General features: G+C 52.1%; 1 protein-coding gene across 5 annotated transcripts in view; it reads right to left on the bottom strand.

Annotated features, from left to right (window-relative positions):
• Positions 1–23,419, bottom strand: part of EPHA8 (EPH receptor A8) — a 124,428-nt gene that overhangs the window by 68,152 nt on the left and 32,857 nt on the right. For 3 of the 5 annotated variants that reach the window (XM_030537444.1, XM_030537445.1, XM_030537448.1), the window contains exon 3: positions 3,826–4,489. In XM_030537444.1, coding sequence (XP_030393304.1) covers positions 3,826–4,489 — 664 coding nt within the window. Of the gene's footprint in view, positions 1–3,825; positions 4,490–13,156; positions 13,906–18,952; positions 19,341–23,419 lie in introns of those variants that run through there. The other 2 variants (XM_030537446.1, XM_030537447.1) reach the window with 2 other exon arrangements.

The raw sequence follows: 23,419 nt of genomic DNA, 5'->3' as shown, positions 1-23,419 counted from the left end.
TTGCACCAAGAATTACATCCAGCCACAGAGTGAACTACTGTTAGCTAGTGCAGACACCAATGCTGGCCTCTGCATACACTGTTGTGGCTCTCTGTACCTCCAAGCAGCACCCTGGAGCCCCCATATTCACCCTGTCACATAATTATGATGAATTTCATACAGAGCAGGCCAGGTAAGATATCATATGAAAGATCATGATCTGCTGAAACCCACTGTTCTGTCCAAATATGTATAGCACCAGTGTGTATGCAGTTATGAGATTTTGCTGTATGGTTATTACTGACATATGCTGCAAGTTTGAGAGTCTCTACTATTAGGAGTCAAGTATCAGAGGGGTAGCCGTGTTAGTCTGGATCTGTAAAAGCAGCAAAGAATCCTGTGGCACCTTATAGACTAACGGACGTTTTGGAGCATGAGCTTTCGTGGGTGAATACCCACTTCCTCAGATGCATGACATGCATGACATGCATCTGAGGAAGTGGGTATTCACCCAGGAAAGCTCATGCTCCAAAACGTCCGTTAGTCTATAAGGTGCCACAGGATTCTTTGCTGCTTTTACTATTAGGAGGTGAACCACTCCCAGGAGGGTGTCAAGTGGCCATTAATCAGGGAGGTGTAATTGAGGGGTTTGCAATTCAATGACACTGGGGCAAGCACCACACAATGGGGACTGCTCAGCTCAATGACTCAGCTGCACAAGACCACCGGGGGGATTTCTCAACCCTGCGATTCAGCAAAGCCCACCAGGGCATGTCTGTGCTAGGATTTTCCAGGCACATGGTCTGAGGGTATAAAATGAAGGACAGGGGCATCATGCCTTTGCCTAGCTCCTCCCCCACCTATGCTGGAAGCAACAAGAAAACTGGAAAGACAAAGACTTCAACTGAGGAGACGGGTCAAGGCTCAAGGGAGAAGCCAGTGTATTAAGAACTGTAACATCCAGGGGGTGAGCAAACTGCTTGATCTAAATACTGTCCAGTGTAACAAGGTTTAAGACTTGGACTGTGCACTTACCTTTTATTTTCTTTGGTAACTAGCTCTGACCTTTTATGCCTCCCACTTACACTCACTCAAATCGATCTTTCTGTAGTTGCTAAACCTGTTTTCTATTTTACCCAAAACAGTATGTTTGGTTGAAGTGCTTGGGAAATCTCAGCTCAGTTACAAAGGCTGGTGCGTGTCCTCTCCACACTGAGGGAGGGGCGGACTGGGTAATAAACCTACACTGGTCTGGGGAGCAAGGCTAGGGAGCTGGGGAACCCGGCTGGTGCCTTTCCCTGTGTGATTTGTGAGTGGCTCAGGGAGCGTTCGTGCAATCTAGCTGGTGTGGGGCTCCACATGCTGTTGTGCTGAGTGATCACAGCACCTGGAGGGGTTTGTTGGCTGTCACTCGCAAAGCATTGTGAGAGACAGCCCAGGCTGGAGAGCTAAGGGGGCACAGCAGTACCCCAGTTCCAGGTTGTACCCCAGGGATCCCATCACAGCTGTATCTGCTCAAACACACAGCATACGTGTGGCAGCTCACCACACAGCACTGCAGGGTACATGGCAGACATGAGGCCAGAGGAGGCAAGAAACTTTGCGGACACAATCACAGCTTTCCTCTAGCTTGCTGCAGGAAGCATGGACCAGCCACTACTCGGGTTCAGCTGTAGAGCCCCAGGGGGCTACTCCAGTCATGCCATGTGTGTAGTCGAGGAGAGCCACAAGGCAGCTGCATAGAAGAGCAGCCCACAGATTTAGGGGGAAAGGGAGGGTCTAATGACTCTAATCTCTTTGCTTTGCCAAGATAAATACAGATTTGTTACTGCTATTGCCTGGCAAAGGTCTGTCTCAGGGCCCGGCACCTGGGGTGGAGGATCTGACACTGGATCTGCACAATGGACTTCCGATAAGAACAGCAGGGTTAGTTACAAATTACCTAGCCAAAAGTGACCTTCAGCCTTATCCTCCCCCACCCTCCCACCCCTTTACACACACCGTGGCACTAGAAATCCTTCGCTAGTAGCAATAACTGCCCCGAGACACCCACGGAAGGGTTAAGCCAACGATCACATGTATCCCAGGATAACACAAACGTCAAAAACAGACTCCAATGAGAATCTGCAAAACTGGAATTAATTTGCAAACTGGACACCATCAAATTAGGCCTGAATAAAGACTGGGAGTGGATGGATCACTACAAAATCTAATTTCCCCCTGCTGCTACTCACTCCTTCTTGTCAACTGTTTGAAATGGGCCACCCTGATTGCATTGGCCTCATTAGCACTACAAAAGGAATTTTTCCTACCTTGGTATTCACCCCTTCTTGTCACCTATTGAGAATAGCCCATTTCGACCTTAATTGAATTGGTTTGTTATCACTGACCTCCCACTTGGTAAGGCAACTCCCATCTTTTCACGCGCTGTGTATTTATACCTGCTACTGTATTTTTCACTCCATGCATCCAATGAAGTGGGTTTTTAGCCCACAAAAGCTTATGCCCAAATAAATGTGTTAGTCTCTAAGGTGCCACAAGGACTCCTTGTTGTTTTTACAAAAAATCAAAGACACCAGGAGAGGTGGAATTTAGGAAATTAGCTCTTATTCTGCCTGTTCTCCCAACTCTGCAGTACTCTGGGCTCCCCAGGACAGATAATGGTTTCAACAGAGCCTGGGTCTTTTCCAATGTGACTTTGAAAGTTCTAATCTTGCGTCAAGTCTTGTAAGAGGAACAACACCATTTGCCTGGCCCCTAAATTCAAACAAAGCCCAGCGTCCCTGTTTGCCGAGTCGAAGCTCTGCTCCTCTAAAAACCTTGCATGAAGGAACCAAAAGCAAACAAACCTGCAGAGAGGGGTCTCCTGGGGAGCCCAGCGCGTGGAGTTCTGTACACACACGGCCCCATGCCAGCCACACAGCCGGCTACACGACTACTGCTGGCTCACCAGAGCTGCTTATCACAGTTTATACAGTTGGCAGCCTGAACCCCTTCCAGGGGAGGGGGGGCTCTTAGGGAAGTCTCCTCTACACCCCTGGGGGTTGCAGTGGCAGCTCTTGTTGGTGATGGGATTAAGGCGATAACCTTGTTTTATACATCTCAGCATCTCTCTTTTGTTCACTTTGCTGTCAACTCCCTGCCAAAGAGAAGTGAGAGACGCAGCGCTTAGGTGTGCAGGAGGGGGGTCTCTTCTCTCTGGCTGTGAGCTGCTACCAGAGAGTGCACCAAGCAGTTCTCAGCCGCTAGAGGGACACGCCTGGCATAAAGTAGTAGCTTTCTACAAAGCAGGTTTCCTTGCTTGTGTCACCAATAACACTGATGGGGATAACCCCCTCCAGCTTTCCGACCCGCTCACACACTCAGCCTTTCACACGGCTGGTTCGCTTTCAGGGCTTTTCTCAGCTCGGAGAGGAATACAGACCAGAACGTTTCACTTCTGTTTGGTCTGTTTCCAGCCAATGTCACTGTCGGGCTCCTGTGCCCTAGCACCGTGCTGCAATGTCTGGATTGCAAATGCTCCAGGGTAGGGTGACCAGATGTCCTGATTTTATAGGGACAGTCCTGATATTTGAGGCTGTTTCTTATATAGGCTCCTATTACTCTCCATCCCCTGTCCCAATTTTTCACATTTGCTGTCCGGTCACCCCACTGCAGGGGAATGTCGACTTGTTAATAAAAGATCAAAATAAAATCCCCCCTTATCTGCTGGAATTTATATGAATGTTCACGGGACCATTTCTGCTGCCAGAGGTCCTTGTGCAACCCCTATATTCTAAGGCCCATTCTGACCTGTTGGTATCTTTGCCCCCCTGAGAGCTAATCCGTAGGTAAAGAGAGACTTACCCACGCAGGAATCCCTCTGCTCTTGGTAGCCAGCGCTGCACACACATTTCCCAATGGGCACCAGCCATTCTCCCTCCGCACTGCAGTACATTTTGGGGGTGTCTCTCTCCTGAGAGTGCCTCACACACTCGCCCCGTACCTCCACCAGGGAGGAGGAGTCCGCCCCGGTCACCACCTCGGAGAAGGACGCCAGGTTCCTGACCCTTGCGGGGCACTTCTTGTAGTATACCCGGATGGAGACGATGGCAATGCAGGCCCCTATGTCCTGGAAAGCCAGGTAAAAGCCCCGCTTGCTCAGGGGTCCCACGCCCCGCACCTCGGTGTTCAGCTTGAGCCGCCTGACCCCCAGGTCTACGCCGGTGAAGCTCTCGTCGGCTGCTATGGTATCGATCTTCACAAACTGGCTCTCCCGGGTGCTGGTGCCCAGGTCCCGGTCGGACTCCAGGTAGTAGAGATTGAACGTCTCCTTGCAGGTGCCCAGCACCCCTGGCATACTGTTACAGTCCCGCAGGGTGAACTTGACCTCAGCATAAACCCGACGGGCACCATCCCGCTGGACCCAATTGCTGCGCAGCCAGTTGTTCTGGTTCGGGGTCATGACATTACAGACCTGGTAGGTGTGGATAGGGCTGAAAAATTCATCCATTTCATTGATCGAATCCCACTGCGGGACAGAGGGGGAGAGGTTAGTACGAACACGTATGTCAGCCATTTACTGATACCAGCCCTCAGACGGGGGCAGAGGTGTGAATGTGAACATGCACTTCATCCCCCCTCAACAGGACGGTCATAACTGCAGCTGGTTGAATTATCTGTTCTGAATAAAGCAGATTATGAATTTAGGGGGGAACTTTGTAGGGCTATGGGATTTAGGTGCACAAGCCCCATTTAAAGCTGCTGGGATTTGTGCTCCTAAATCCCTTGAGTGCTTCTGACAAATCCCTCTTTCCCTGAGCCTTTTTGCTATTTGCAAACTGTTAGTGAACCCACCCCGATTTCTATGGGCGTGTTCCCTGTTTGTGAGGATTTGCCAGAGTTCCTGGGAGCAGATCTCAGGTTCTGGGAAGCTCACAAACTGTCCATTGCAGCTGGACACAGTTATTAACGGCATGTGTTTAGTCCCTTCGGTTCCAGCTTCTGCTCCCTGACTGGATGAAAAACAGTTTAAAGAGGTGACTGTTGAGACAAACAACAAAGAGCAAAAAAATGAGCAACGCACGCGCTACCTTTCCTGCAGCATTCTGTGACATTGGGGCTGGAAAGTGAATTCTTGCATCGATTAGCCAAGTTCCCCTTCCTGCCAACACACCCGTCCCAGCTTCCTTCCTGTCCCTGGCACTGGGAGCTGGCACATGAGGCCTCTGGCTAATCTCCTACCCTGTCTTTTCTCCTCCCTAACGAGAGCACATTGCAGGTTGCTTTTTTTGGAGGAGGTTCCAGAAATCAGCCAGAGCCAGCAGAAGGGGCCAGGTCCTGGAATAAAACAAAGGTTTGAGCTCCAAGAAATCTGTAGTAATAATCCCTGCTCAAGCCTCCCTCTCAGAGATTTGTTTGCTGTGCCTAGACTGAGGGGCCCTCGACTGAGGGGCAGCACAAGATGTCCTGCTGGCATCTAGCAAACACTGCGGCTGCAATGTGACAGCCTGACCGGAGAGGTGCCTTGGGGCTCTCCCGTATCTTCCTTGCACACTGCTCCTTGGGTGGCTGCCCCAACCAGTGATCCCCCCAGACTCAGCCATCAGCCCTGCTCTGAATACAGCTGAGAACTTCACCAGCGTAGACCTGGGGGTCAGGCAGCTCAAGCTCAACACCGAGGTGCGGGGCACAGGACCGCCTGGTCCAGGGCTCCTCTAAACTTACCAGGTCTCCTGCTTTGCCACCTCCCTCTCTTGTCCTCCTCCTCTCTCTCTCCTTCCACCCAGACTACCCCATTCTTCTGCCTTCCCTGGTCCTGAGCCCTAGTCCCTCTCCCCAGCCCAGGGACATCCCAGCACAAGCCACGGTGCCACTCACGCGGAAGCCCCAAAGGGTGCAGCAGTGGGGCCCAGCCAATGGGCTGAAGGGCCCAATCCCCCAAAGGGAGGGATCCCGTGTGTTTGTGTGGGGAAGGGTGGGAGGGCAGGAGGCAACCAGAAGCTTTGTAGCAGAGACTCATTTGAATGTGGAAAGGGCTCAGACCCTGCTGGGAGAGGGCTGGAGCTCTGGAATGATGCTGCCCCTGCTCCAGACACTGTACTAGTCCCTTGCATGACCCACCAGAGCGTGACATGCAACATGACATTGGGGGCAGGCCCCTAGCCCTTACTCACGCCTTGCCTGCTATGGGAGGCCTGGACTCTGTTAGGACACTGGGGTATCTGGCAGATCTGCCCGAGTGCCACCCACACTTGGGACTGGGGCTGTAGGTGGGAGCCTGGCAATTGGTTTTCCTGCTCTGCATATCTCCTCCGCGGCTGTGATTGGCCATGGTAGGGCAGTGTTGGCAGCAGGGATAACCAATCTTGTCAGGAGCTCTGCAAGAACACGAAAATAGACCCACTGCTCTGCTCTAACTGGACACAAACCTTGTTTCCCATTCTAGTGATGAACCACAGTTCATTACAGACACAAAGCCAACAAAATGGCTGAGAGAGAGCATGGGCCTGATTCCCACTGTGCTCACACCAGGGTAATCCCACTGACGTTACACCCGCGTACATGAGAGATGCACTGCACTGCAAACATGAGGGAATGGCAGGCCAATGGCTCACGCAGTGTCACGCTGCTTGGCACCCCTCTGCACACTGCATCCTGCATTGCTCACGCAGCGACATGCTGCACAAGGGCTAGGAATGACCCTTGGGCTTTACTACTACAACACGCCCCCACCCTGTGTTTCAGCAGTGGCGTTTGAACCCAGGACCTTCAGATCCATAACAGAGACCTCGGCTACTAAAGTCAAAGGAGTACTAGAGTAGCAGAAGTAGTAGGCTGTTATCCTGTATGCGGAGGAGCCACTCGAGAACAATATGACACACATGGTGCGAGCACGTTTCACAAGCAAAGATCTTTCAGATCTGAACCAAGCCCTTAGAAATGTCACTTGAAATGTTTCAGAATCTGACCCTAAATTCATGTGCGCCTCCCCCGGACTGCAAGGCCTCTGCCACCAATCACTTCAGCTCAATCTCTTTCCTTCAAACCAGACACCAAGCCCATCGAAATGGCCCTGGTCCTGTCATCCCCAGATGCTGGAAGCAGCCGCACGGGCCCTGCTTTTCCAGGCTGCAGGACATGCTGGTTCCCGGAAGTGCAGAGCCACTTACAGCTGAGAACTCTTGGCTCTGCTCTGCCAAACCCCATAATATGCTGTCTGGATCCTGTCGCACTGGCTCCTTCTGCAGCGCATCACGTGAGCACGTGGTTAGCAGGGATGAAATGACATTGGGATTGTTTCAAATCCATGAAACTATGACCCCATAGTTCACGCTTCCTACTGCCTCTAACTCCAGCAAAAACAAACCTCCTTCCTGGCAGAAATGTTGTATCTCTAGTCTCCTGCTGGAGGAGAACCTCTTTGCATCTTACAAGGTTGAAGGTGGATTGGACCTGCCATTTAGGAGACCTGCAACTTCCAAAATGCACTCACTTCTGGAAAAGTCTCCAAACTTTCTATTGTGTCCCAGAGCTCAGACCTGCCTGAAAAAGAGAGGAACTCCCTGTGTGTTGCATTCATTAGGCCTCAAGGAAAATGAGTTCAAAGGGGATATTGAAATATGCTGGTGCATAATTGAAAAGTTAGTCATTCGCTCTGGAAAAATGAACTTCTGCTTACTATAAAAATCACCTCCAAAATTAGATAGCTACATTGAGGCATCTTGTGCATCCAACCCAGAGACACCACATGACAGACATGTTAGCAGCGTGCCCAGGATGGCACTCAGAAAGGCCTCGTGTCAGCTCGGTAGGACCATTTTCCGACCCTAGCACTGTGCAGGACCAGAGAATGGGTATGTCTACCCAGCAGTTTACAGGCTGATTGTAAAACAGGGAGCCATACCCTGCCAGCTTTCATCTACCTACCTAGGTAACCAGGTAGCAGTGAAGAGGCGCAGGTTAGCTGCCCCCGTACAAGCTCATCAGCTTGCTAGCCTGCGCAGGATCCATGCCAGCACACCTTCACTGCTATTGTTACCCAGGCTAGATTAACGCCAGCTCTGGTATGCCTACCTGTACTGCAATCCGTGTAAAGTGCAGTCGACATACTCACTGGGCGCAGGACTCCTGCAGAGTTCATAACCCCTGCCGCTGGCTACCCCGAATTGTTGGGATTCCATCTTCAGCACACTTGGGGACTGTGACGAACTGGGAATGTTCTTAATGTTTTCTCTGAATACTGTCTTGATGCCTCAGTGTCCCCATGGCAGTTCTTAAGTATCTGGCAGAGCAAAGGGCCAGTGCACCTAAATGCCTGACACTCTGTCTCCTAGCAACTGATGGCCTGGGCCCCTCCTCTGTAAAGGAGCCAGCTGAAGGTGTTGGAGACAAAGGGATCAGGTGACCTCCTGGCCCGGGAAAGGGGCTGAGCAGAGGAGGAGGGGGTGGAGGGGTTGTTAGCCTGGAGCTGGCTGGGGACGAGGAGTGAAGTGCAGACCTGGGGGTCTGGCTCACTGCCCCCCAGAATGGACCCGGCCGAGGGGTCTGGTTCGCTGTATCTACAAACTCTGTTTTAGACCCTGTTCCTTTCATCGAATAAACCTCTGTTTTACTGGCTGGCTGAGAGTCACATCTGACTGCAAAGTGGGGGTGCAGGACCCTGCGGCTTCCCCAGGACCCCTCCTGGGTGGGCTCGCTGTGGGAAGCGTGCGGAGGGGCAGAGGATGCTGAATGCTCCAAGGAGAGACCCAGGAGGTGAAGACGTGTGAGCTTCTTGCCCTGAACAAGTCCGCTCCAAGGGAGAGGAGGCTCCCCAAAGTCCTGCCTGGCTTTGTGGGGAGCTGTTCCAGAGCATCGCCCGGGGACTCCGTGACAAGTGCAGTCGACATACCCACTGGGTGCAGGACTCCTGCAGAGTTCATAACCCCTGCCGCTGGCTACCCCGAATTGTAGGGATTCCATCTTCAGCACACTTGGGGACTTGGAGTGAAACTTAACAAACAAGCATCGGACAGCTGAGCAGCCTGGCTTTGTCTTCACTGCAGGGTTTACCTGAGTTATCTGCATTCGAGTTAGGCCAGCTCCAGTGAGAGCGGCCACACTGTGAAATGACACTGGAGATGCACAGAGCGATTGGGTCAGCAGCCAACGAACATTAGCCTGCACCCCCAGCCAGGGCAGCCAACTCGAGGTCTGGCTTGTCTACCCTGCAGCACAGTGCAGGCCACGGCAATTGCAGAGCACCCCAAAATGGTGCAGTTTAGCTGCCCCGTGTGGACCTAGCTCTGTTAGCACAGTCCTGTTCGCTAAGGTGAACTAGGTACCTTTTAGTTTGTGCCAGCACCATCCACACAGGACAGTTCGGGTGCAACGCTCTGTGGCGTGTGGCAGTTCACATCCCCCCTAGGCTGCACTGTGGCACAGTATAAGCAGCCTCAAAGGTGCAACACGCTCAAGTGAAGGGTTTGTGTGTGGACGGGAGACAGGACAGAGCCGACACTCAGGTTAATTCTGCAGTGAAGACAAGGCCTCAGCAGGGTGTAACTAGCAGGAGTTTGGAAATCCTCAAAGAAAAATGGAACCTCAATCTTCTCTCTGGCCTTTTGCCCCAGGCACCACGTTCACTTCCCATTGCTCGATGGCTCACAAAGCCAGCCCATGATTACAGCCCCTCCGCCATCATCCTGGTCCAAGTCTCTGATGGCCTCATTCACTGATGCAATAGCTCCCAAGCCAATGCTCCAGACTGGCCAGCTGAACTTCTTCACATCCGCCATGAACACATGGAAAACAGCCCCCGAGCCCCGCAGCTAGGGAGGCCCCTTCCCGATACCCTGGGGAAGAGTGAGGGGTCGTGTCACTGCACCAGATCAGGCTGTTGTTATTCACATGAACATAAATGCCTTGGTAGAGTAACAATGTGGGGTTCTCTCTCTGGGGTAGGAAAAGAGCTGAGTTAAGGTTGGTAAGTGAACGTTTCCAGCCTCTGTTTGCCCCAACCCTGCCAGCCCTGTCCAGGGCCCTGTCCTACCAAAGCAATAAGAAGAGTCAGCAAACCCAGTGGGCCCAGGGTGGAACTGAGGGGACAGGAGCCAGGACATGCACCATGCAGTGATTCCAGGCACTGCGTACAGGCCAGCACAGCACTGGAAAGCGCAGCATATTACGCTACAGCACAACACAACACAACACTGGAGAGAGTGTGGCACATCACACTGCAACACAACAGAACACTGGAGGGTGTGGCACATCACACAACACAGGAGAGTGTGGCACATCACATTGCAACACAACACAATACAACACTGGAGAGTGTGGCACATCACACTGCAACACAACACAGCACTGGAGTGTGCGGCATGTTATGCCATAGCACAACACAACAGCACTGGAGGGTGTGGCACATCACACTGCAACACAACACCACACTGGAGGGTGTGGCACATCATACTGCAACACAACACAGCACTAGAGAGTGTGGCAAATCACAATACAGCACAACTGGGCACTCCTGCAATCTCAGCCTTTTCATTCTCAAGCATGTCCCCTCACTGGAGTGAGTGGAAAGCCATTCTCCATCTTGCTGGGAAATGTGTGGGGGAGGACGTTAAAGCCATTGTCGCAATTAATTGGGCACAAATGACACCAACATCTTTTTTCTGTCTTTTCCCTGCTGAGCCCATTGAGACATTAACTGCAATTGTGTACTGGAAAAGGTGCCTGCCCACCCTACTGTCAGTGCCATGAGGTGCAACACCAGGATGGCTCACCAGATAGCGCGTGAGCTCTCTGCTGTGATGTGTCACTGGGAGGGGGGCTTAGGGCAAGCAAAGAACAGGGCTCTCTGGGGAACGTGACAAGCCAGAATCCAGCCCCTTCTCCACTGAACACTCACAGACTCACCAGGTCTACGGTTCCCAAAAGAGCAATACACTGCCCCTAAGAGTCCTACCCTAGAACACAGCTTGTGCGGAACACACAGCACTGAGATATATTTATAATGAAAACACTGATCCAGGTTTTATCAAAGACCAGAGAGTGAAGTGAGAGAAAGTAAAAATACTGGGAAGAAACGGCTACATATAAAATAAAATCATAACATGCTTCCTAGAAACTACACTTAACTCACAGGCTAACCCTGTCTCAGACACTTCTCTCATCCAAAGTTCTCCCCAGGGTTTTCACCCAAGCCTGGCTGAGATCCTTTTCTCATGAAGCAAACTTACTGTCCATTTCCTTACTCGGTGAAGGGGGCCTTCTTTGTTCCCTAAATACACTTGACAAAACCTCTGATGTGCCCCTCCAGATAGGGTAACGTCCCCCCATCACTGCTTGCTTCCCTGTAACTTTTCTCTCTTTGAAGTTTTCACAACCTTTTGTTAGCATTTCGTTCAGATTGGTGGGTGGAGCCAACTGTGACCCATGCAATACTTAATTCACATGTAAACAGCCAGCTAAAGAAACACTTGTTGTCTGATAGCAAACCTGGGGACCTGTCCCTAGGTACAGACCTTAAGAACATAATATTCAGCCTACGTACTTCACTACTTATAATAACCATACATGTGTCTTGCCATGATTTTGATGACCAGTGTGACACTGGCTTTCAGTTGACACCTCTCATGACACTTCTTGGATTGTGTATACCAGACCCAGAAGATCCCTGTTACCTTCTGCACCCCCTCCCCACTGGCACTAAGAGTTTCCTGGATCACACACATTCACCCTGCTCGTGCCATGCACGCTTGCTGCCCATGGCCGACGGCAAGGCCTCTCTACATTATTGCTGAGCACCTCTTGGGCATGCTCAGTTGGGTGGTGTCATAACTCTAGTCCCAGATTTGGACCTTAGCGTCCAAAATATGGGGGTTAGCATGAAAACCTCCAAGCTTAGTTACCAGATTGGACCTGGTACTTGCTGCCACCACCCAAAAAATTAGAGTGTTTTGGGGCACTCTGGTCCCCCTGAAAAACCTTCCCTGGGGACCCCAAGACCCAAATCCCTTGAGTCTCACAACAAAGAGAAATAATCCTTTTTCCCTTCCCCCCTCCAGGTGCTCCTGGAGAGATACACAGACACAAGCTCTGTGAATCCAAACAGAGTGACTCCCCCTCTCCGTTCCCAGTCCTGGAAACAAAAGCACTTTCCTCTTCACCCAGAGGGAATGCAAAATCAGGCTAGCAAATCCAACACACACAGATCTCCCCCTGATTTCTTCCTCTCACCAATTCCCTGGTGAGTACAGACTCAATTTCCCTGAAATTTCCCAGAAAAGAAAACTCCAACAGGTCTCAAAAAGAAAGCTTTATATAAAAAGAAAGAAAAAATACATACAAATGGTCTCTCTGTATTAAGGTGACAAAATACAGGGTCGATTGCTTAAAAGAATATTGAATAAACAGCCTTATTCAAAAAGAATACAAATCAAAGCACTCCAGCACTTATATTCATGCAAATACCAAAGAAAAGAAACCATATAACTTACTATCTGATCTCTTTGTCCTTACACTTAGAAACAGAAGATTAGAAAGCAGAAACTACTTTTCCAAAGCTCAGAGAAAGCAGGCAGACAGACAAAAGACTCAGACACAAACTTCCCTCCACCCAGAGTTGGAAAGAATCCGGTTTCCTGATTGGTCCTCTGGTCAGGTGCTTCAGGTGAAAGAGACATTAACCCTTAGCTATCTGTTTATAACAGGTGGCCACTACACTGGTGACTGAGGGTGATGCTGTTAGCCCAGTCTGACCCCTGGCTGGCCTCAACCCAAGGTCAAACCTGCAGGGGTCCTTCCTGCTTTTCAGATGGTCTTTGCTTGCTCTTTGCCTCTGGCCCCCTGATAAGGCCACATCTGTGGGGTCAGACCTTGCCCCACCTCCACAGGGCCTCTCCTGTGCAGCCTCTGCCCTTGGCACCAAGGCTTGGCTCTCAGAGCTACATGGCTCATTCTCTGTACTGAAGGCTGGCACTCAACATGATGTGGTGCTTGCCGGCCAGCAGGCCCATGACCTTCCCAGTCTGGCCTTCCCCACACCTCGCTCTCTCCTCCCTTTGCAGGGGTCTGATGGCTCCTGAGCTGAGTTCTCACCCTTGACACACAGGCTGCTATCTGAAAGCGGAGGCAGGTCGGGGGCCTGGGACATTTGTGGGGAGCAGCAGGCAGGGAGGCTGGGGTGGCAGAGCTCTTTGACTCTGACCTATCTTAGAACTGGAGTGCGAAGCAGCGACTGGGCTCTCCGTGATGTAAACAGGTTTCCTTTCTCAGGGCTCTGCTTATGTGCACCACTTGTCTCTGGGGCAGCCACCAGTGCGCCTGACTCAGCGTGCCACTCGCTGTGCTGCCTCCAAGCGCAGACTGCAAGGGGCTTCTCTGGCAAAGACTTCTCCAGCCTAACGTGTGGAGCCATGGAACGAGCACAGGCCTGGCTGCAGGCGGCACACACAGGAGCCAGCACCTGATAACAGCGCAGAGATCCTGACAGGTAACAATGAGTCAGTCGAATCTTGCCTGTAACAGGCAGCGCAGACCCATCCTCTCTGGACTAGCCCTCCAGGCCCAGGGTCACTGGGAGGATCACACTGCAGCTCCAGCAAGGCCCAGAGACCCTGGGAGGATTCACCAGGAGGGGTGGCAGGAGGGGTCCTGTGATCCTGGCCTCCACTCTAGCGTCTGAAACCGCGGGAGCAGCGACAGACACAGAGCAAGGAAAACGTCAATGGAAAGCACGTCAGGACAGCCAAGCTCTGCTTCAGCATCACTTAGTGTAGGAAGATCCTAGCTCCTGGGCTAAGGATTCCTCCTGCCCCGACCCCAGCTCCGGGGCAGAAGACTGAGATGCTACTGCTGTGCTCAGCCCTGCTTCCTGGAACCAGCCAGCAGCCTGTTCTTCTTCCCTGGCCTGGCAAGGCTGCCACAGCCCCACTGGGTGCACAGACGCCGACTTTCCAATGTGCCGAGAGGTGCTCTGCCCCAGGCCCCACCCCAACTCCACCCCTTCCAATTCCCCCCCGCCTCTTCCCACCCTCGCCCCACCCCCACCTCTTCCCACCCCATTTCACCCCCTCCCCCAAGCGCACCTCATCCTCGCTCTCCCCCCCTTCCCCCCCGAGCCTCCTGCATGCTGCAAAACAGCTGATTGCAGCAGGCAGGAGGCACAGGGAGGGAGGAGGCGGCGCTGATCAGTGGGGCCAACCCGTGGGTGGGAGGCTCTGGGGGAGGGAGGAGGCGCTGATCAGTGAGGCTGACCAGTGGGTGGGACGCTCTGGGGGAAGGAGGCGGCGCTGATCAGTGGGGCCAACCGGTGGGTGGGAGGGTCTGGGGGAAGGAGGGGGCGCTCCAGCCTGGAGTACCCATGGGGTCAGCACCTCTGCCTCGGTGCCTCATGTATCTCTCTGTGCCTTGGTTTTCCCCTCTGCGAAACCCTCCCCTGCCTGATGGGGAGGGCGGTGGTGTAGCGCCTCCACGGTTTGGTTTCCTAAGCACTTTGAGCTCCTCTGGCGCAACCTGCTAGAGAGCAGCCGGTCGTCACCTTTATCCGCTGCGCTGTGTAAACATGCCGGGCACAGGGTGTGGCTCCCCGGTCCCATCCTCCATCACGCCGAGCTGTTGGGGATGGGGGCAGGTACGACACTGGGCGGGTCAGTTGCTCCCTCTACTTACAATGGGCAAAACAGCCAGAGCCCAAACTCCCTTCACTACGAGAGTCACAGTGGGTGGGAACGGCTTTGTGCTGCATCTCTGCAGGTGCTGTGAGCGATCAGCACCGCAAAGGGGGAAGCGCTCCGAGGCTCAGCATCTGGAAACACCAACTCATCAAACCCCAAGGACCTCACTGCATTCACAGCCTATTTAGATTGACAGCTCCTTGGGGCACAACAGAGGAGGGGCTGTCTCTCTGCTGAGGGGTCTGTTGGGCCCCAGACCAGACCCCCATGGGGAGGGGGGATGTCCCACCACTTGGGATTCCCTGAGAATATTCCCTCTGGTCGGAAGGGTTCATCTGGAGAGGTCTTTCCCATCCCTGATAGCTCGCTCTAGCAAAGGCTACTGAGAGCTTGTCCAAACCAAGCATCTGAGCGCCTGGTAACGTTGACTGCTGGGAAGCTGGTGTCACTGATGAAAAGAACTATATCAAAGCTAGGCCCTTTCTTATTAACCCAGTGTGTGTCCTGCCTGAAGAGGGCCTGGAGTGATCTCACATCAACCTGTGAATGTCACTAGATCCCTTAGCTCCTGGGCCACCAGCGTGGGACACACTCCCGTCCTGTGTGTGTGGGTTCCAGCATGCAGGGTCAGGCATTAGGCAGCTCTGTGACTTTCAGGGTTTCTCTCATTTACTGCAATTACAGGGCCACATGGCTAGTTGCCCTTCCCGGGAGAGCCTGGCAGAGCTGATGCTGAGCGGGGGCCTGAGGAGGAGGGGATAAGGATCAGTTCAATAACGAGGGTGCTGGGCGTGCACCTGGCCTCTCCAGCTGCACTTGCCTTGGCCTGCTTCTGGCTGCCAGTTTGAAGTGGCTTTTACTAAATGCAGCTCGGCCACCGTCACTGTGATAAGATCCCCTAGCGAGACGAAAATGAGGACATCATAATTAGCGTGGCGAGTGCGCGGCGGGGGGAGGGAGCGCGATTCCATCTGCATTCAGGGGCTCCTTTAATAATTTAAATTAAAGTCAACACAAGTTATAAAAAAAGAAATACCAGATTATAAAAGGGAAAAGATGCAAACAGCAGATAGCTGTGCGGCTGAGCAAAGGCTCCGAAATCTCCCCAGGGCCTTTGCAGTGCAATGGAGAGGGATGAGGAGGAGGAGGGGAAGTCATACGGAATGAACACACAAGGAGAAAAGCCTGGCTCCATGAAAGAGCCTCAGCCTTGCTATTTTCCATGACAATCCCCCAAACGGCTCCCATTCCCTGGCTGTGCCAAGCCATGGGACCCCAGACTTACCCAGGCCTGGGATCCCGCCCACAGGGGACAGCCACAGAGTCTTTCACTGCTGGTTCTGCAGCACAGAGGAGCTGTCACTGCCCCCAGAAATGTCCTGAGCTCTTCCCCGAAGGGCACTGAGATGTGATTCCTTCCCAGGAGCCACCCAGCACTGTCAAGTGGAAGAGGAAAAAAACCTCACATTATTGTAGCAATAAAGCATTAAATGGGGTTTTTAATAGCGACAATCCCCATGAAATCAGTCACTGTGATGGCTAACAAGGGATTTGTTAGGCAATTAAATAGCCTGAGCTCTACCTCAAGCTGTTAACTGCTGGTAGTGACCGGCATCCGGGGAATTAGCAGTAAGTGCTTTTATCTTGTTTAAATCTTTATTTTCAAAGGCTCCGTTCCTCCTGACGTACCCATTTTTAAATGAGTATTAGCTGCACTGTGGCTTGTTCTGTACTCCGCTCTCAGTGCCAATATTCACACAGGCAGAGCCCTGACCTGCCGGAGAAACCCCTGGAAATCTCACAGCAGGCCAAGGGGGTTCCAGGCAGCACATTCCTGACCACAGTCGCCTGAGACTCTGCTGCACTTGCAGACCCATGGCTCAGGGGTCGCATCCGGAGGGGAGGGCCCCACCACCACGTTCTGTGCTAGGCAGTTACATGTAATGCAGATGGGAGTTCCTGCATTCAAAGGCGGTCTGACAATGGCCACTGTCCTTGTAGGCCACAAAGCATCTCCGTTCTACGCCCATGCCTTCCAGAGCTGTGAACTCTCCAAGCCAACAGCACCCAGGCTAGTGGAGGGGTTGGCCATGGGGTAGGGAGCACCTCGCCAGTCATGTGATGGTACAAATGCCTTGCAGAAAAAAAGTCGGCCTGGCTCACTCCGATCCAAGAGCTTATGCCATTGACTGGCTGTCTGGTGGGAGGGTTCAGGTCCCAATCGCTCACTGACTTTCCTGGCAGCGGGCTCGGGAGAGAGGCCAAGCCAGAAGTGGGAGAAGTCTGTAGTGGGGTAGTGAGCCAGACGCTCCCGCTGTCTGTGCTGTCACTGCTCCATTGATGCAGGAGATCAGCCCCCAGCCACCCGCTGGCGCTTCACCAGCAGGAAACTTTCATCAGTAACACTCAAACACTCTAGGCAGCTTCTCCTGTGGCGTGCATCTCAGCTGGTTGTTTAAGCATATTTGGTGCAATTCCACTGCATACTTTTTGGATTATTCCAGAGTGAGGACAAGCTGGTTTTTTTGTTCATGGGCTGCATTCAGAGCCCCCAAAAGCAGCCACACAGTTGAACTGAGAGTGACAGAGAGCGAGGCACCTGTCACTTACCAGGAAATCAGTCTGGAAAAAAACAAGCAGCAATTTCTTCTGAGCAACAAACTGCAGGCAACTGACCGTTACCCAGACAGACAGGCAGACAGACAGACAGACGGAGAGATTACAAACCAGGCTCCGCAGCCAGATCTCCAATGGCGTCTGCGTTCACAGAGCAGTTGCCAGGATCCTCATTAGCAAGCAGATGACAATAACCAGGATATTTATCCAGGATCTCACACCACTTGTCAATCACTGAGTGACTGACCCTCACAATTAGCCCCTTGTGGGGCAGGTCTGTATTATGAGCCCTATTGTGCAGAGAGGAGAGATAAGGCATGAAGAATTTGAGCATCTCGTCGAAGGCCACCTGGTGAATGGTAAAGCTGGGGATCTACCTTTCCCCCTGATCTCACTACTAGAGCAAGCTGCCCTTCAGTTCTCCCCAGACTGACGGGAGCAGGCAGCCAGCTCTTTTCAGAGCCAAGAGCCTTCACAAAGGCAAATGCATCCGTGTTGGTGCATAGTGAGACTGCCCCGCCGCGTGTCCACGTGTGTGTGCGTCCAGGTGCGGGGCTGTGAGAGGGGGTGGGGTCAGGTGGGACCCTGGGACAGGTGGTGAAAGTGTTTTGGCTGCCATGACAGAGAGTGTCCCACATCAACCACAGACTGCGAGTTACACGAGAACCAGCACTGGCCACACCGGCAGTGCGAGAGAGGGTGACCCTTTGTTCACTAGTGAAGGGGCAGTTTTTCAGTCTGACTGGAGGCTTGCCTAAGGCTTCTGGAAGTATCTAGATCCCACCGGACATGCTTAGGGATTTAATACAGCTATTAGCATGACATCATCTTCTTTGCATTGTCCTGTCCATACAAGTGGCTTGGTCCTTTCTGTCCCCTGGGACTGAGCAGGGCAGGAGGGCGGAGGCTGCAGTGCCAGCTGCCAGAGGTCCTAGTGGAGGTGCAGGGGACACCACGAGGAGGGGTGGGGGGCTGCGCCATTGGTGCTCCAGGCGCTCTCTTTGTAATTAGCATTGCAGAAATCATTCAGCCTCTTCAGATACTCAATGTCTGAACAAAATCATTTCCTGTTTGACTTTGTAAATCAAAGGAGACGATACAATAATTATTATTAATATGTTGACTCATCTCATCAGCGTGTTAATTAGTCAGTAGAAAAGCAATTTGCAGAGCGGCCGATCAGGCTCTCTCTGATCCGACGGGTCACGTGCCATGCGGGCGCAGGAGAGGAGGGCACTGGGGCGCTTTGTGGCAGGGGCTGGCAAAGGGCAGGATGAGATGGGGGAAGCGGGGCTGTTTGACAACACTGAGAAGAGTTTAATTGTCAGCGTGAAGGGAACTGTTCCAGGGAGGGAGCTGCCCATGAATCTCTCGGGAGTGCTTTGAAGTTTTAATTGAGAGGAATGGAAGCCTGTGGGGACAGGACTGACCTCACTGACCCTTCCTCCCCCTGCATTTGTCACTGAGATGGAGAGTGACTGTCGGTGTAATTAAGCCCTGGCATGGCGATTACAGCCAATTATGCACCTGCTAATCACCCAGAGAGAGGAAACATTAAACCAGACCACAACACCTCCCGCTGGCCTGCCCATCACTGGGGTCAAAGGGCGGCCAGCCCGAGCACACTCAGGCAGCTGGGTTTGTGCTTCCAGGTCCTGGCACCTCTGCTCTGTGAGGCTCAGACAGAGCAACCCACCAGCGCCTCGTCTTACCTGCTGCAGCTGAGAGCGAGGGTGGAGGTCCCTTGAGGCTGCCAGTCCAAATCCAATCTAGGGCAGCAATGACTGAAAGTTATCACCATCTGCAGCTACAGCCTGCAAGGGGCCTCCTGGAAATACCGTTGTTAGACTCTTGGTCCTGCTTCTAACAGATAATGGTCCGCATGAGAACACACACCATGCCCACTGGCACTCGCTGACCCATCCCAGCCTAGAGGCAGGCACTGTTTGCAGAAAGCAGTGATGGGGGAAGCCAAAGCTGCCATGACACCAGACCATATTGAACAGCAAAGAAAAACAAAGCCCAGTTTTCACAACCCCTTGACTTCCCTCAGAAGACAATGAGCTTCCTGAAATTCAGTATCCCTCAGCTCATTCCTGAGTAGAGTTTTCCTGGGAAGTCAGGTAAACATGACAGTGTTTTGAAGGGATGACATTTTAAAAAATGTACTTTAAAAAAAAATTGCCTTTCCAGATTCATCAGAGTTTCAATCTGGCTGGGCCCAGAAGCTCCGGGTGTGTTTGGCTTCCTCTTGCTCAGGAGAAACCAGCCACTGTTTTGGGGGGAGCATAAAAAGTAACAAGCTGTTTCAAACTGGGTAAAGCGCAAGGCATATAAACATGATCTGGTCTAAGCTGCCTTTCCGAGCCAGTCTGCTGGGCTGAACCAGGACGTGGAGGATAGGAAAGCCATGGGAGATGCAGCAGGCCAGGAGGTCTGGAGGAGTCTGAACAGGTGCCCAGAGAAGTAGAGGTACATGGCACTAAGGAACTGCACTTCCAACAGGCAAATGCCATTGGTACCAGGCTGCCATGGTCCCCTGGGGCATCTCATGGAGCTTCTGCCTCGTAATTAGGCAGAACCTGATAGATGATGCTAGTTTGGGGTTATCCATCCCCTGTGCCCCCAGATGATGGCACCTTTTACCATCTGGGGCTCTGTGCTCTTGTAGTGCCACAGGAACATGCAGGCAGAGCACGTTCATAGTCCACCAGGTGCCCGTGCTGAAGGAAACCCACCAGCGCTTGGTGTGCGCCTGGGGGCTGCACCTAGCAGCAAGCTTAGGGCACGGCCCTGCTGGGAGCAGAGGGAGGCAACGAACGCCCTGCAGGACGTGGCTTGGGGGGTGAAGGATGTGATGGGCTGTCTCTTGATGAAGGAAGCCAGCGTGGGAAATTCCGTCCCTCGACAGGAGGTGTCTGTGACAGATTAGTCTGGCCGTGAACCGTATTTCACACGGGACAGAATTAATGCTGGGAATGAAGGCTCAGCGTTAGAGAAGCCCTGCATCTTCCATGCAGGCTGAGATGCCTTCAGGGTGACTCTCCAGCCAAGGCAATTAACACCCTGAAGCCTGGTCATTCAGGCCAGGACCACAGGCAGCCAACCCTAGTAGGGAGAGCAGGGGCTTTATTTAGTTAGGTAGCTTTTCAGAGAAGAGCCTGAGCTTAAGGTGCCTTTGCCAAAAACAACCAGGCTCAGTAAAAACCCAGTGTGACAATATTCCCCTTCCCCAGGCAAACAGCTGCCCCCACAGCCCCTCCCTCCCCCAGCTTGGGTCAGCAGCTGGCTCTGAGAACAGGCCCCTGATGCCAGCGTGGGGGGGCAGGGGTTGCATTCTAAGGTCTGGGGCCATGACAGAGTCTGCCCTGCCTCTCTGTTATGCAGCAGGGGAGGGGGTGACTCAGACATCCACACTAATTTCAGCAGGGGCAGGGGCACATGGAGATGAGCATCTCTCAGGCAGGCAGGTCCCAAACTACTGGGGACTCCATAAGGAAAAAACAATGCTTTAAATTCTACCCCGCGACCCAGGCACCACAGGGATGCTGGAGCCAGCACAGTGGCACGGGCGCCTTCTGAGACACAGTGCTCCATAAAGAAGCTGCAGCGTTCCGCACCTGCTTCTGTTTCCAGGTCGTCACGGGGTCCATCTACACGGCTGCTGGGAGATGCAGTTCCCAGCGCATGGCTAGCACCTAAAGACAGCAGTGGGACCATGGTAACGTGGGTGGCTCAGGCTAGCAGCCCAAGTACAATCCCACCTGACCCCTGGGTATGTTTCGTGGGTGGCTAGCCTGAGCCGTCTCTGCCACTGCAGTCACACTGCTATTTTCTGGTGCAGGCCGGAGCACAGCTAGAGGATGCATGTCACTCTCCCAGCAGCTGTGGAGTCAGACTCTTGGAGTGCAGCCCTCTGCAGCATCTGTGCAAGAGGTGGAGAAAGCATGGACAATGCAGTAAGGGCTGTATCTGAAAGAAATGGCTGCAACCGCCTAGCCCTGCGTGGATGGTAGAAAGCCCCCCAGACAGTGCTTCCGCCTGGCAGTGCTTTGTTAAGACTGGTCCCAACTCCCTTTCCCAGGTACCCTGTCTGGACCATGTGTTCATTTAATCCCGTGGCTTACAAGTATCCCTCCACCCGAGTTTCATGGCACTACTCGCACCTGGCAGCTTCTATGTTTCCAGGTTGAGGTAGCTTAGCAGGCATGGACCCTAACTCCTAGCGATAACATCTTAGCCCCCCCCCTTCACCAACTATTATGCATTGAAGTAAAATATGATCCCTGGGTTGTGTCTGACGGGGGCACCTCACCATCCCCTAGGGCAGGAGTTCTTTGTTCCATATGTAATCACTTTAATGTGCAGTTGCTGCCCCCCTCCTGCTCTGCACAAGAATGCGAGGTGCAAGGCGTTATTTTAGCTGCCCAACATGTTGCTAATGCCCACTCTGCCAACAAGCAAGTTGTTTTAGGTATCGAGTCTCAATTTTGTTTAGACATTTTAATTGAGCAAGCCTCTCCCTCAGCTTTTGTTAAATTGTGGGACCAAATTTTTGCCCTAATTCGTAAATTCTCTCACCCTTGGTTCGTTACGCACTGTCCCTCCCATCGACCAGACTCTAACCCCCTGCATTCCAGTCTTGATCAAAGAATGAGAGAGCTCTCCCAAGTTCATATGGCAAATCCTGCCGTACAGGCAGATCCGCTGTTGCGCTGGCTCCACGAAAAATGGGGACACTTAGCACCCACAAAATTGTATGGCCTGTTTTCTAGCTTTTCTAACCAAAAGCCTGACGTTAGCCGCAGTCAGTGCGAGCTCATTGTTCAGTCCTGCTTGCAGGGTGTGCAGGTAAAAACTATGAATCGTCCCCGATATGAGCGCTCTGCATACGCTGCAGAACACTTTGCCCCAGGTAGTACGTGGCAAATTGACTTAATAGGACCCTTGCCAGGTGCTCGTCGTTTTCCAAAAGCCTTAGTTACTGTCGATCTGGGGTCTCGACAATCCTTTTGTGTTCCTCTTAATAAAACCAATGCTGCTACTGTCGCTGTGGCTCTTAAGCAAACAGCAGCTGCCTGGGGCACTCCCACTGAAGTCCAAGCAGATGGTGGACCACCCTTTACCAGCAAAAGCATTGAACAGCTCATTTTCAGATGGGAGGCTTCCCTTCACATCCATACTAAATATCATCCTCAAAGCAATTGTGTGGTAGAGCGAGAAATCACAGTCCTTAAAACTATGTTGCGAACAGCAAACCCCAACCCTGATTTAAAAAACTGGAGCTCATTTTTACCCCAGGTACTTATCGCACTCAACAAAAGTTACTCTCACTGGCTTCACATTTCACCTACACCTAAGCCACCTTGGTCCCCCATGTTTAACACCGGCCAATTGGTTTGGCTTACAGAACCCCAAGCCTCTGGCCATCGAAAACCTATAAAAACCACCATTCTCCGGGCTGGCAAGTACCCTAACACCTACTTAGTGGCTGCAAGTACCCCCGGTAACAAGCTAGTTCATCATAACTGGCTCAGCAAATGTAGTTCTTAATAAACAAACTAATGCCCCTGAGCAGGGCTCCTATTATTCTGTTTTACAGGTTATACTGCCCTTCCTCACAATATCTTTGCCCACGGAACCCTTAGGAGAAGGTGGACTACAAACATGGTTCACCGCCTACTGGGTGCAGGAGGTCAGCGGAAACCAGTCCCTGTCAGCGCTGAATCCAGAAGATTGTCTTGTTTGCTCTACTCAGTTCTCACCTAAATATCCATTACCCTTTCAATTTGTACCAATAGTTTAAAATTTTTCTTCATTTAATTTGTCTAATGTAAATTGTTCTTCCCCCTATGTGGAATGGGCTGCTTCTAGTGTTTGGAATAATTGTTCTTCACAATTTAATTCTTATGTGTTTCCAGTTCTTAATGCTTCAGGTCGAAGTGATCATAGCTTTCCTTTAATTGATAGTATTAGAGTTCCAGCATCTCATTGTTGGGCTTTTGTTGGTAATAGTTTAACCCCAGCCCCTACTTGGGTGGGTATTTATTCTAATTGTTCTACGTGGAGTTTCTTTTATGCTAATACCTCCCTAACTAAACCCACTCTTACTTACACTTACCCCCCTCCCCTTAATTGTTCTTATCCTCTTAATTATAACATTCTTTTTGGAACCTTTT

The sequence above is a fragment of the Gopherus evgoodei genome, chromosome 18 (genome assembly GCF_007399415.2).
Source record: "Gopherus evgoodei ecotype Sinaloan lineage chromosome 18, rGopEvg1_v1.p, whole genome shotgun sequence".
NCBI lineage: Eukaryota > Metazoa > Chordata > Testudines > Testudinidae > Gopherus > Gopherus evgoodei.
This window is presented reverse-complemented; position numbering and strand designations above follow the sequence as displayed.